The 14,319-nt window shown below is 39.4% G+C and overlaps 1 protein-coding gene across 3 annotated transcripts in view; it reads right to left on the bottom strand.

The window, feature by feature from the left end:
- Positions 1-9,238: 9,238 nt before the first annotated feature.
- The window catches only part of Ubr5 (ubiquitin protein ligase E3 component n-recognin 5), a 132,532-nt gene continuing 127,451 nt past the window's right edge, over positions 9,239-14,319 (bottom strand). For 2 of the 3 annotated variants that reach the window (XM_008855085.2, XM_008855086.3), the window contains exons 58-59: positions 13,175-13,260; positions 9,239-10,410 (exon numbers count right to left, since the gene is read on the bottom strand). In XM_008855085.2, coding sequence (XP_008853307.1) covers positions 10,198-10,410; positions 13,175-13,260 — 299 coding nt within the window. In that variant the 3' untranslated portion in view covers positions 9,239-10,197. The remainder of the gene's footprint in view (positions 10,411-13,174; positions 13,261-14,319) is intronic. The other variant, XM_008855087.3, reaches the window with a different exon arrangement.

Raw genomic sequence — 14,319 nt, 5'->3', positions numbered from 1 at the left:
GTGTGTGTGTGTGTGTGTGTGTGTGTGTGTGTGTGTGTGTGTGAATATACACCAGTTACTTTATATTCAATAAAGATTAAGAAGCCAAAAATGGTAATTCACACCTATAATACCAGCACTTGAGAGGCTAAGGTAGGAAGATCATGAATTCAAGGACAACCTGAGCTATATAGTGCTAGATAGCCTTAGTGTCAACTTGACACACCTGGATAGAGAGAGCCTCAATTGGGGAATTGCCTCCACTAGACTGACCTGTGGCCATGTCTGTGGGACATCTTCTTGATTATTGAATGATATGGGAAGGGCCCAGCCCACTGTGGGTGGTGCCATCCCTGGATAGGTGGCCCTGTGTTACATAAGAAAGCAGGCTGAGCAGGAGCCAGGGGAGCAAGCCAGTAAGCAGCATTCCTCCATGGCCTGTGCTCCAGCTTCTGCCTCCAGGTTCCTGCCCTGAGTTCCTACCTTGGGCTCCCTGATGAACTGTAACCTGGTAGACATTAGCCAAATAAACCTTTTCCCCCACAAGTTGGTATTGGTCAGAGTATGTCACAGCAATGAAGAAACAAACTAGGACAACCACTCCTTGGCATATACCCAAAGGACTCATCCTATTACAGAGATATTTGTACAACCATGTTTGTTGCTGCTGTTTTCACAGTAGCTAAGAGATGATGGAAGGAACCTAAGTGCCCCTCAAGTAACAAGTGGTTAATGCAAATGTGGTACATTTACACAATGGAGTAAAGAAAGAAAAAATAATGAAATTTGTAGGTAAATGGATGGATCTAGAAACTGTTATACTGTGAAGTAACACAGACTCAGAAAAACAAAAGACATACGTTCTCCCTAATTTGTGGATCCTAGCACCAAATCCTTATAAGTAAGTACATATTCTGCTGTAACTTCAGGAACCAGGAAAATGGAAGGAAACCATGGAGGTAAAGGGAAGAAGGAACCTGAGAGAGAAGACTAGTAGGAGACAGGCATTACTAAGGGAGAAATGTGTAAAAAGGGAGTAGTTAAAGGGGAGGGGAGGAGGGCTACACAAGGAGGGCATAAAAGGGAAGAAGGAGCTCAAAAGAGGTGGGACCATAGTATATGAAAATTATCAAGGGAGAAATGGAGAAGATGGGGACACTTTAAATGGGAAGGGCAGGGAGGGAGGATAAGACAGTGAGAGAAAGGAGACATAAATAGTGCCTAACTAATATAAAAAAACAGAGGGAATTGTATTAGTCCAAAAACCTACTAAAAAGTTACACATACAATATCCCTACATGAGTCCGTGAGTACAGCTGAAGACTGCATAACAAGAAACGGTGCCAGACAGAGAAACCTTCCTTTGAGTTGTTGGTCAGGGTAGTCAAGAGACTCCCAAAATCACACAGGCTAGTATCACAGTCCTTGATTGCCTCCCAGAACTTGATGGTAAGATCCTATTGCTGAAGACGGGACATACTTTGGACTCAAGATTTGGAGCAACGGAGCTGGAACTGATCTGGAAGCCACCTCCCTCCAAGGCTAGCTCTCACATCTTTGGAGACTACTACCCAAGCTGCTAAGGGAGAACATCAATCGATGGTCCAACCTTAGCTTCAAGACCTGAAATCCACATCAATGTCCAGCACAGCAAACAACATTGGTGCAGTAGTGGCACTTTTATCTTGGGAGTAATCAGCAGCTGCCTAATTGGGCTTAAATCAAGCCCACTCAGTGGGAGGAAACTCATTTTTGGTACTGTAAACCTAGCCAAATACACATAGCTGGAGAGGTCATAGGTCTTAGAGAAAAACCCCAAGGCTCTCATGTCCCTAAATAAATGTAATTTCTTAGTATGTGCAAAATATGGATCCTTAAATTTACAGGTAAGTATCCCAATCACCACTCATCAAAGTAGCTTTTTTTCAACAGGCAGAAATTAGTACAGAGTACACCACTGGTCACACACAGAGATTCTCTGAGTTGCCCAAGCCTAAGCAGCACATCCAGGATGCAACCTCTATACATAAGGCTTATGGAATGTAGAACAAGGGATAAAGAGAACACTAATGTATCTTTTAAGTCTCATCAATGAAGCTCCCTCATGCAACAGAGCCCTGAGAACACAAAAGGTCACAAATGGCCAAAACACAGAGAATAAGTCTGCAGAGTGTCCTCGGACAGGACTCCTATATTGAGATCCACCCACCCAGGGCTTAGAGACCATTGAGGAAGAGGGGGCAGAAAGATTGTACGAGCCAGGGAGGAGGTGCATGACCATAAATAGTCCTATAAGTGCCTGGGACTCTTCTCACACAAACCTACAGCAATGGTATCAGCATGCACAAGACCCATGCAAAGTTAAGCAGACAAAACCCAGTATAGAACTGTGGAAATGAACAGTAAGCCCCAACCATGGTCAAAGAATTATTGGCAGCTGAACACCACTGGGTGAGGAAGAGCTGATCTTCTTGAAGAGAGATTCTAGATAGGCTGACTAAATCCTGGTGGATGAACTTGCATTGAGGGACTTCTTGGGACACTAACTTTTCATAATAGGCCTTAATACAAATGACAGAATGTATGAACTCCAGTGTGTGTGTGTGTGTGTGTGTGTGTGTGTGTGTGTGTGTGTGTGTGTAGGGGGTGCCAAAGGGGAAGAGAGAAGGGGGTAGACAGCTGATTCTATGTATTAAATACACAAAATTTCAATAATTTTTTTAAAATCCTGAAAACAAATTATATATTTCCAACATAAACCAGTGGGACAAGGTAAACATGCTCATCCTAAAAGGAATGAATAGAAAAACAGCAAGAAGAAACCAGACCAAAACCTAACATAACAAACATTAAATTCTGTATACAGCTCCACGTTCAGTGTTCAAGGCAAATGGTGGCAGAATGTGGGGCCTAAGGGCTTGGACAACCCCACCACTATGGCTTTGCTGGCTGAAATCCACATGGCTTCCCCTTGACTGGTTTTGTAAATACAAATAACACTGGTCTGATAGGTTTTGGGTATTTTTGTTTTTTTGTTGTTGTTTTCCTGAAGAGATCCTACTTGCACCAAAGTAAGGCTAGACTATTGTCCTTTACAGGCTCCACGTATTTAAATACTTGGCCCCAGTTGGCAGTGCTATTTGCAAGGTTTAGGAGGACAGCGTTGCTGAAGGAAGCCTGTCACTGGGGGATAGGCTTTGAGAGTTTATACCTTCCTCCCTCTCCGGCTTGCCCTCTCTGCCTCCTGTGCCTGTTTGAAGATGTGTCGGCTTTCTGCTCTGGCCACCTCTGCTGCTATGTCTCCATACCATGATGAAATCTTATTCCTCTGGATGTAATGTAAATCCAATAAAATCCCTTGTACAAATTGCTTTGCTCAAGGTGTTTTCTCACTGCCACATAAAAGTAAATACAGAAGTGGGAATGTGGAAGACTTTCGAACTTTGGACTAGAAAAGCAGTTGAATGCAGAACTTAATGGGCCAATAGAGTAAGGGTTCAGATCAAGATGTTTTAAAGGGAATTTGAAGTAAGGACTTAATCTGGTGGCTTTTGCAGGGTTTAACAACTTGCCTGAGGCTAAATTTAAAAAGTAATGGACTTTCTCTGTCAGAGGAAATTTCAAGACAATCTGTCTATTGTTGAATCTTTGGCATGGCTATTGATGGTGAATATTATGCCTATCTACAAAGAAAAAGGGCAAGAGGGGCAGAAATACTAAATGTACAGTTTGAAGAGAGCACGTGGAAGCTTAATGTTGCAACCAAGAGAGCCAAGGTGAGTCCTGGGAAAGGCTCTCCCTTAAGATTAGAGTCATTAAGCCAGGTAAACTTCCAAACTGTGAAAGGAGAAAGTCTTAGGAATATTTCTACTCCTAGAAAATCACAAAATACAAAAGTTCTTGGTAATTGGATGAAGGGGGCCATGGCCCATCCCAAGATGGCAGCTAAACTTGGAAATTTGGTTCATATGTTGCTGACTTTAGAGGTAAGATGTACGAGTGAGGTAGTCATCAATTCTGTGGTTTCAGAAAGCCTCTGAAGCTATGCACTGTATGGCTGGGGAGTCCCAGTGAGAAGACCCTGAGAGGCCATTATGTAAAACTGTGAAGGTCAGTCAAGCCTTGTTGGCAATGGAGACCCCAAGATGTTGGAGATGTGAGAGCCTCAGACATCTGCCAAGGAGAGCTGTATAATACCAGCAGTGGTATCAACCCAATGTAGTGATGGATGTTGCAGATAGCAAAGTTTGGGGGGCTGAGGCATCTAAGCCTTTTGGAACTAAAGTCCCAGACACTGGGCATAGAATTACAGGATGGCTGTAGGCCTTGTTTTAGCCCCATATTTCCTTACTGTGCTTCCATTTCTCCCTTTTAGAATGGAAATGTGTATTCTTTGCCACAGTTATGTTGAAGTATATAATTTGCTTTTTGCTTTTGCAGGAGGTCACAGTTAAAGAGATTGCCTTGAGGCTTAGAAAACACTTTGGACATTGGACTTTGGAACAGTGTTGAGACTGTTAAAGACTATGGGGACTTTTTAAGCTAGACTAAATGCACCTGACCGACCATGGGCCTTTGGGGACCAGAGTGGAAGATGGTGGATTGTGGGAGACAGGCTTGAGCCTAGGGTCAAAGTCTTATTGACAGCATACAGCAGGCCCGAGGCAACAGCCCTACTGCTGGAGCCACAAGGAACGCCTTGTGACATTTCCTCCCATTGGCAGATCATGAGACTGATGCCTAGAGCTCACCACTCCCTAATCACCACCCTTGGAATTCCAAAATTGAAACACTTAGATATTGCAACAGTCAGCGTCACATGGTTTCCAGGAACCCAGGCTCTGTAATCTGAAACCCATTATGCTAATGAGGCATCCTACCTGCTATTCTGTGATAGGACGTTAAGTCTGTTATGCTAATAGGACGCTAAAGTCTGTTATGCTAATAAGGTATCCTACTTGCTGTGCTGTGTTTGGACCATTACCCCTATATAAGCTTGTGCCTTCCTGCAATAAACCAGACCTGTGTCACTGAACCTGGTCTCCTGTGTCTGAATGTGGTTCCGCTGACACAGTCTCCTCACCAGCCCTGGGGTCTGGGACCCGGCAGAAGTAGCGACAACAGGAGGCAGCACAAGGCTAGCAGAAGAGCGGCCTCAGCCCTGGGCGAGCAGAGGAGCAGCCTTGACACCCATGAGAACAAAGGAGTGGCACCCATGAGAACGGAGGCACGGCTGCTGCTGGCGGTGACTGCAGATTAAAAGAGAATATCTGCCATAGGCACCAAGTATCTCAATACTTGGCCCCAGTTGGTGGTGCTGTTTGGGAGGTCTAGGACTTTGACAATTCACAGCCTTGCTCCACTTTTAGTTTGTCCTTTCTTCTTCCTGTGAGTACCCAGCTTTCTGGTTCAGTGGCCTCTACCACCATGCTTCCATACCATGATGGACTCATATCTCTCTGGAACCATCAAACCCAACAAACTCTTCCTTCTGTAAGTTGTGTCATAGGAAAATAATACGCCTGTTGACTTAAGGTTATACTAACTAGAAACACTGTAAAAAGCATTCAGGAAATTATTTTATCCATATTTACTTTTTTTTTGGTCTTTTTGAAGTAGGGTCTCCCTGTAGCCCCAGCTGTCCTGGAACTCACTATATAGACCAGGCTGGCCTTGAACTCAGAGATCCGCCTGCGCTCTGCCTCCCAAGTACTGGGATTACAGGTGTGTGCCACCATGCCCAGCTAACATATTTAATATTTTTATGTGTATGAGTGTATTGCCTGCATGTAAGTGCACCCATGTTATGCAATGCTGCGGTCAGAAAAGGGCATCAGATTCCCCTGGAACTCGAGTTAAGGAGTTTGTAGCCTTCATGTGGGTGCTGGGAATTGAACCTGGGTCCTTTGCAAAAGCAGTCAGTGCTCTTAACTGAGGAGCCACCTCTCCAGCCCAGGTATTTACTTTTTTATTATTACATTTATGCGTGTGCCCATGTGAGTGTACATGTAGTGATTAGAGGACAACAATAGAATCCACTCTGTCCTACCATGTAGATACCAGGGATCAAACTCAGGTCCTCAAGCTTGGTGGCAAGCACCTTTACCCACTAAGCCATCTCACCAGCTCAGACATTTGCTCTTTTAGAGTGTGCAGCCCTTTAAACCTTAGGAAGAAAACTTAAAGCAACACCAAAAAAATTAATGATTTTAATTATGTGTTTTTCATTGTAAGACATTTGAACTTAAAGGTAGATAACATGGTTGATTTTGGTTAATCTCTACCTCTTCAGAGTTCTAGTTACCTTTAGGAAAAATTACTGAAGACCCAAGTCCGGTGCTTATGAATTTTTTTTTTTTTTTTCAGTCTTTTTGAGACAGGGACTCCTTGTAGCCCCAGCTGTCCTGGAACTATGTACACCAGGCTGGCCTCGAACTCACAAAGAGCCACCTGCATCTGCCCCCCAAGTGCTGGGATTAAAGGCATGCACCACCACAGCCAGCCTGAATCACCGCTTTTTTAAAAAATATTTTTATCCCAGCACTCTGGAGGTACATGCAGGTGAATCTTTGTGAGTTTAAGGCCAATCTGGTTTACATAGCAAGTTCCAGGCCAGCTGGAGCTACAGGGAGACCCCATCTCAAGGAGACCAAAAATTTTTAATTATTTCTTATGAGTGCATTACCTGCATGTGTATAAGTGCACCTGTGTCATGAAATGCCTACAGAGGTCAGAGAGGGTGTCAGATCCTCTAGAACTGGAGTTATGGATGGTTGTTAGTGACCATGTTGGTAATGGGGATCAAAACTTGGGGTCCTCTATTAATCACTGAGCTATCTCTCCAACCCCAGAAGCACTGCTTTTTAGGTACCAGACTAAAAATAATGTGGCCACACTCTTCTTAGCACACTTTATTATTCTATGATGAACTTAGCTGCATGTAATCATCATATCTCCCACAAAATACTACAGTCCAGTGTTAGGAATGCAAACTCTAAAATGCCTGTGATATAACTTAACAGTTTAGCACTTAATAGATGTAAAACTTCACCAAATCAGTTTCCCGAACGCAGTAATGAGATGTAAAGCACTTGAGGAAGTGCTTGGCACAAAATAAGTACTCAGTAAAATTAATGAAAAAGGTAATGCTGTGATTAGCAATCTACTGTTTTTGAATTTTAAGCAAGGTAACATAGGGACTTTGCACATATATTTTTATATAAAATTATCTGTGTATATATGTGTGTGTGTGTGTGTGTATCTTTAAGTGAATAAGTCACGTTAATTTGTATACAAATTGAATGGTATTTAAGAATTTTATCTGTATGTTCATGCCTACTTAGGTTGATGTAAACACTGAAAATATTTTCAGTCACTACCCAGGCAATCCATTAAAGGCACTTCCAACCAGCCCTTATCAGGAGAAAGAACAGGGATTGATCAAAAGTTGTACTTTTCCATAGATGTTTCTTTTTTCTTGATCTCCTTGAATTCTCTGTGTAGCTGAAGATGACTTTGAACTCCTGATACTCTTGCTTCTGACTCCCAAGTGCTGATCATAGGTGTGGGCCACCATGTTCTGCTGAAGATTTGATTTTTGTTGTTGTTGGTGGTGGTGGTGGTCTTTTTGAGATAGCGTCTCCCTGTAGCCCCAGCTGTCCTGGAACTCACTATGTAGACCAGGCTGGCCTTGAATGCACAGAGATCCACCTGCCTCCGCCTCCCAAGTGCTGGGATTAAAGGCGTGCACCACCACACCCGGTTCATAGATTCTTTTTTAAATAGGAAGGGTTTGGCTCTAAGTAAACCTTCCAACAGAAGGATCTATATTCATGAGTTTTGGCATTCACTTGGATGCTCTGTGAAGAGAGGAAGTGTTCTGGTTGCCCCCATTTGCTGAATCAGAAAAGTGACTAAGAACAATGCTTAGGAATCTGCATTAACATACTGCAAGTAAATCTCTGGCATATAAAAGCATGAGAATTACTGCCTCAAGATCTCAACTTTAGTTTGAGCCTGAAACTCAAGCCTACTCCAGGAAACCCTTATACTGGGCCATCCTGATATTCATATGGTTTAGGACAAAATGAGAAGGAGCAAAACTGAAAGCCTCAGTAAAGTTCATTCTTGGTCTTCTTTTGCTAAATTTGTTTCAAGTTCTATCTGATTTAATCACTAAATGAGATCAAAAGAGAATTTTATTTTTATATTATTTTATTTTACATTTAGAAACATTTTATGCTAAAGGAAAAAAAAAACTCATTTTGCTTTTAATATTACTAAAAGCATTTTGACCAAAATCTTGATTTAGGAAGACCTCAGACATTTTGCATTACTTTAAATATTTAATTCTTTCATAACTATTTAAAATAAGTTTACAATTAAGGCCTCAAGCCTCCTATTTCTATCTACTTTGTTGTCATTTAATGCTGTATCAAGCCATCATGTGCATACAAGGGTTATGGTGATGATAAATGTTTTGTTATCTTTCGAACACATGGGTGCTAATCAGTTCTTAACCTGATTACTACTTCATTTATTCAGAAATAGTATTTAGACATTAACAACCAGTGCCTCATTTTGGCTAATTTACACACATCTAATACAGTGTGGTGGTGTGTAAGCTTTAAGTAATACAATGAGCTTCACTATTGTCATTCAGTTTACAGTATCTTTAGTGTCAACAGGGTTGAGAATATCATGTGGTTCAGTCTTTTAAAGAAGGTTATATAAATAAAATCACAGTGCCTTTAATTAAACATGAAAACTATTTCCAGGGCCAGAAGACCTGTACAGAAATTGAAAGGATAGGTTAGAGTTCAGAGACTGTCTCTCATTTTTAATATATAAAGTGGTTAGGTTGAGTCCTGTTACGGACTTAGTGTTCCTTATTATCCCACTGAATAAAATTGCTAAAAGCACAAAAATTTAAGGATATTGGTCCTAGACTACATAGTTAATGAGTCATCAAAAAAAGAACCTGTGGGCCTAAGTTTTAAGTAAATTAACCTCCTACACCAAGCAGTGGTCACACTTCACTTCTTTCACTTGTAAAAAGAAAGGGCCTGGCTGAACGCCACTTAGGATTCTCTGCTAACTGTAAAATGTGGACTGATTCTCTTTTCTTTCTTATAGTCCATATGTATATAAACTTTTAAATTCTTTAAATCAAAAATTTTATGTAAATAACTATGTCAGTATATTGTCCTTAGTTTTAAAATGCACAACTACATAAATAAAAACTGTTTCTTCAACGTTACTTGACATTTCTTCTGTAATTTATTTAAAAAAGTAAAATGTAACAAGTTAATTTTAAAAAGGCTAGATACAAAAGTAGTTAGGCTGCTCAAGAACATTTAAAATTTTCCAAAATGTATTTTCAATAATCATGATCTTATAAAACATTTTACAGTTATCAGAAAGTGCCCAGGCTGAGTATACATAACTGAAATACTGCCATACAAATGTCTAGTTAGAACTGAAGTGCAATAACCTTCTGACTGCACTGAAATAGGGATACAAAAGAAAACACGGTGATGGTGGACTACTGTGCACTGGCCCCATCGTATGTACAGAAAAAGTGCCCTCACTCAAATGAACAAATTGCATGCAAAATATTAGTGATGATCATTTTAATATCCTAGACCTCAGTGCAGCTGAAATAAACTGCAATAAAAGTGGTTTTTATGGTAATAAGTGGTTTCATCTCTAACATCTGAATGTCAAGAACTTTTTACAAGTTCCATATACATGATACACTATTGTAGCCAACCACAAATTAAACACCATAAAAAAGTTAAAATGGAAACACAGAACATACTTAATTTTTTATTTTGAAATTCCCTATTCCCTCTATACAAGAACCTTTGCTGAAACACTTTCCACAAAGGCAGCAGTGAAGTTTTCAGAACATTTTACATTTTCCCCCTCAGCAAAAAAGATTAATCACAGTGTAAATTATGTTGTTCTGCTGTCATCTTTGGCTGGGGTTAGACCTAGAAGTTGGTGACTAGCAAGCCATTACAGACAATGGTGCTAGTGCTTCTCAGGCCTTTAAGCTACAAACTCAGTAAGGAATGTTTGCATTTAATCTCTTTAAGGTACCACCAGGGGGGATATGACAGCATTAACTTCCATAAACTTTTATAGACAAATGGAAAAAAAAAATCTACAAAATTAGCTAGTAATATTACACAGCAATACACACTTTTTAATACTCTACACAAAACCAAAATTCTTGGTCTTAATGGCAAGTAGTAATTTTTGTTTGAGAATCTGTTTAGAGGAATAGAGTGGGACATAAAGTCGAGAAATACAAGTGTTTGCAGTAGGAAGATGTTGGTCATCTGGTGGTCTTATTGTGATTGAAGGCATAGGCTGAAATCCTTCTTCACTGGCTGGCAAGGATGGGCTTGATGTCCAAAAGTAAACCTAAACAAAGACATAATTGTAACTTTGGCTTTTATAGGTTAATAGTCAACCTTAACTCTGGCAACATAATTCCATTCTGATGTTTAAAACCTAGTTTTAAAATAATACCCTATTAGTTTTAAAATTATTTTCTTGTATTAAAAGGGAAGGATGAGGGGGCTGGAGAGATGGCTCAGCAGTTAAGAACATTGGTTGTTCTTGCAGAAGACCCAAGTTCGAATCCCAGCATGCACAAGGCTGCTAACCATTGTCCGTAACTCCAGTCCCAGGGGATCCAACAGCCTCTTCTGACCTCTGTGGGCATTGCATGACACGGGTGCACTTACCCACATGCAGGCAATACACGCATACACAGAAAAAAAATGAAATAAAAGATAAAAGGGAAGGGTTAATTATACCTCAGCAAACTAGATGTTTTAAAGCAGTATATTCAGGGCTGAAGGGGAAACAAGTCTCACACTACATTTTGTCTTTGTTCTTGTTTTACAGTAACACACTCAGGTTTCACTTTTCTCATCTATTAACATAAAGCTACTGGGCCAGACAATCTCTAAGGGTCTTTTTATAACTAAACTCTCTAAGGTGTCTATTAGTAGAAAAAGAACACATGCTTCAAAGCAAAAGATGGAATAGAACACTCCCACTGGTTATCTGAAAAAATTATTTTGTATTTTATTCACTAACAAAAAATGCATTATTAATGCTAATTATGATATAGCTAATTTTATAATAGTAATTAAATATCGGGGAATATCAGGCAATAAGTCATATGGTGTTTTATGACACATCTATTTGTACAACACAAAGTGCTAACTTACTCTATTTTAGTTACTTAAATATACCATGCCTTCTGAGTATTTTTATGAATATAAAACACGTCTCACTGATCCATCCGTCAATACATTCATTGATGTAAAACTCTTCTGTGACTGCATTTATCTCTGAAGGAAAAATATTTTTTTAACTTACTATTTTAATTTTATGTGTATAAGTGTATTGCCTGCAACAGAGGTAGGTGCACTCGTCTCATCGCCCAAGGAGGTCAGAAGGAGGTGTTAGCCGCCATGTGGGTGCTAGGAATCAAAGTTGGATCCTCTGCAAGAAAGAGCAGCCTGTGCTCTTAACTGCTGAGCCATCTCTCCAGCCCCAGAAAAAAATAAGTGTATTAAAGCAAAACATAATTGCATAAGAAACCTCACGAAGAATGCTAAAAAGCAAATAGAAAAAAACACAATGCTCTTTTAAGTACTAATCTACAAAATCTTCAAAGAACTAGGGACAAAGCTGGTCCAAGCCACTCATTTTATAGGTAAGAAAAAGCTTATAAGTTTCTCCAAGAATGACTATTAGTCCACCAAGGCAGGTAGTCTTTTAAGATGTTAGAAAAAATAGTGGCAGACTTCTAAGATGGAAATAAACTAGTGGTTCTTATTCAATAGTTTTTATTATTTGCAGGAATAATAATTCACGGGAGAACTAGAAAGCCTATTATTTTTATGTGCTTCAAGGTCCACCAATAATTTGTGACAGATCACCTCCCAAAAGGGAAAAAGTAAAAAGAATGGCTTTTATGTTGCTTAAACCCTGAAAGTGAATTTTTCAATAAGCATTTAAAGTAAAGCCCACAATTTAAATTAAAGCTGTGGGTAAGGCATTTTAAAGCCCTAACTGAAGGAAATTTTCTTTATTCTAACTGTCAGTAGTTAGGAAATTTTTCTTTCAGTAGTAACATTTGATTAACTTAGCTAACTTGATTAAAGATGTAGTATTTTTAAAAGATCAGAAAATTATAGAGAATAATTTCTGGTGCTAATAGGTCTTAAAAAATTTATATGGATCTTGTCTTAGAGAAACAAGGTGCCCAAATTTAAAAACTGACAGCAAGTAGTCAAACCCAAGGAAACCATTTAGGAGAACCAAAAACCAACGGAGACATTTTGGGGGCCACAAGCTTGGGAAAAGAACCCATCTGAGGAACGACCCAAGTCAAATTACCAGGATAACTAAGCCAAGAACTGATGCTGAGAAGAGCTAGCTCTGCTGAAGAATCTTTCTTACCACGTAAAAACTTCAGAATGTTAAATGCAAGAATTCTTGGGCTAGGGCTGGGGCTGGGGCTGGAGAGATGGCTTAGCAGTCATGAGTACTTGCTGCTCTTGCAGAGGGTCGATTCCTAGCACCACCCACATAGAAGCTCACAACTCCAGTTGCAGGGGAATCTGTGCTCTCTTCTGGCCTCCAAGGGCACCACGTACCCACATGTGCACATATATACATGCAGTGCAGGCAAAACGCTTATACAGAAAATGTCTCAGCAAATCATGAGGAATGTGTGTAGAAAGGATCTTTGGGAATGGATAAAGAATAACACTGAATTTCTACAACAATATTTGAAGCAGATTGCCTTTCAAGATTAAAAAGCAAGTTGATCTGGTTATGGGTATACCTGAGGCTAGACATAGGTTTCCATTAAGAGTGGAAAAAATTAAAGAAACACTATTTCTGCCCTATTATAATTTCCCTACCCAAAATTAAAATTACCAACCATTACAACCTTAAAGCAAAAGGCTACCATATTTAGAATTAGGGGTTAGGGTATATAGCTTAGTGGTAAAGTGAATGCTCACACACCTGAGACCCTGGGTTCAATACCCACCCATCCACCCCCCCAAACCAAACCAAGGAGAACAAAACAAAAAAACCACAAACCCACCAAAAAGCTATTGTATTCTGTTCTACATATTTCATGAAACTTTTAACTTACAAGATCCTGCCGCTCTGTCATGCTCATTTTTTCTACTATTGACCAAAACCAACGTTTGAACTGCAGGAGCTTCTCAGCATTTTCTCCTAAAAATATAAATTCAATGTCTTATATTAGATGCTACATCTTTTCACTATTTCTAAAGTTCTTACATGAACAGAGATACAAAATCAAATTTACTTAAAACTTAAGTCTAACTTGTAATATAGAAAATTAGAGCCATTTGCATACTGTAAAACCTTTGTAATTAATAAGGCAGTCCTGACTCCAGGTGACCAGAATAAGAAAAATGAATTGTCATCATCAAACCTGATAACCACATAACCTTAAACTTATCTTTTAATCATGATTCTTCTCATGTGACCTTAATCAGTACATCTCAAATTAATGAGTTTATAAACCACATGAGATCTTGTAAAATGCAGACTCTAGAGATGGGAGAAAGGGACACCAGAGTCTATTTCTAAAAAGTTTACAGATGATGCACACAGTGGTGATCTGAGTAGTTTTAGATAGGTGTCCTTAGATATATTGGTTCTACACACCCCCTTACCATTTTTGATTTGTAAATAAGACAAATTATTCTTCTAAGTACTGATATTAAAAAGTGACACAAAACCCATTATATAACAGCCTATTAATTACTAAGCATAGCCAGGAGTGGTGGTGCACGCCTTTAATCCCTGCACTTGGGAGGCAGAAGGCAGGAAGATCTCTGTGAGTTCAAGCCCAGCCTAGTCTACATAGTGAGTTCCAGGCCAGCTGGGGCTGCGGGGAGACCCTGTCTCAAAAAGATTAAAAAATAATAATAATAATAAAAAATTACTAAGCATAAAGAAAAAGAAATTATCAATTTAAATTTTCTGAAGTTGGTAGAGGTCACATACAAAACAGAAAAAAAAAAAAAAAGATCAAAATTGATATATTCATGCATGTAGTCATCTTGGACTATAGATAAAATCTTTTCAGTGTGAACATTTTACGGCTTCTACTGTTTTACTGTATAGGAACAGCTAAAAACTATTCCTAAAGGACTAAAATAATAATAATAAAAGGAAACTTAAAAATTGCAGGGCAAATGAAACATGGAGATAAAGCTTATTCACCAAAGAGTGTCACCACTTTTTCTTCTAGATTTGCAATGA

Source organism: Nannospalax galili, unplaced genomic scaffold (genome assembly GCF_000622305.1).
Source record: "Nannospalax galili isolate Female #2095 unplaced genomic scaffold, S.galili_v1.0 scaffold687, whole genome shotgun sequence".
Taxonomy (NCBI): domain Eukaryota; kingdom Metazoa; phylum Chordata; class Mammalia; order Rodentia; family Spalacidae; genus Nannospalax; species Nannospalax galili.
Note: the sequence above shows the minus strand (reverse complement) of the source record. Positions and strands in the feature narration are given on the sequence as shown.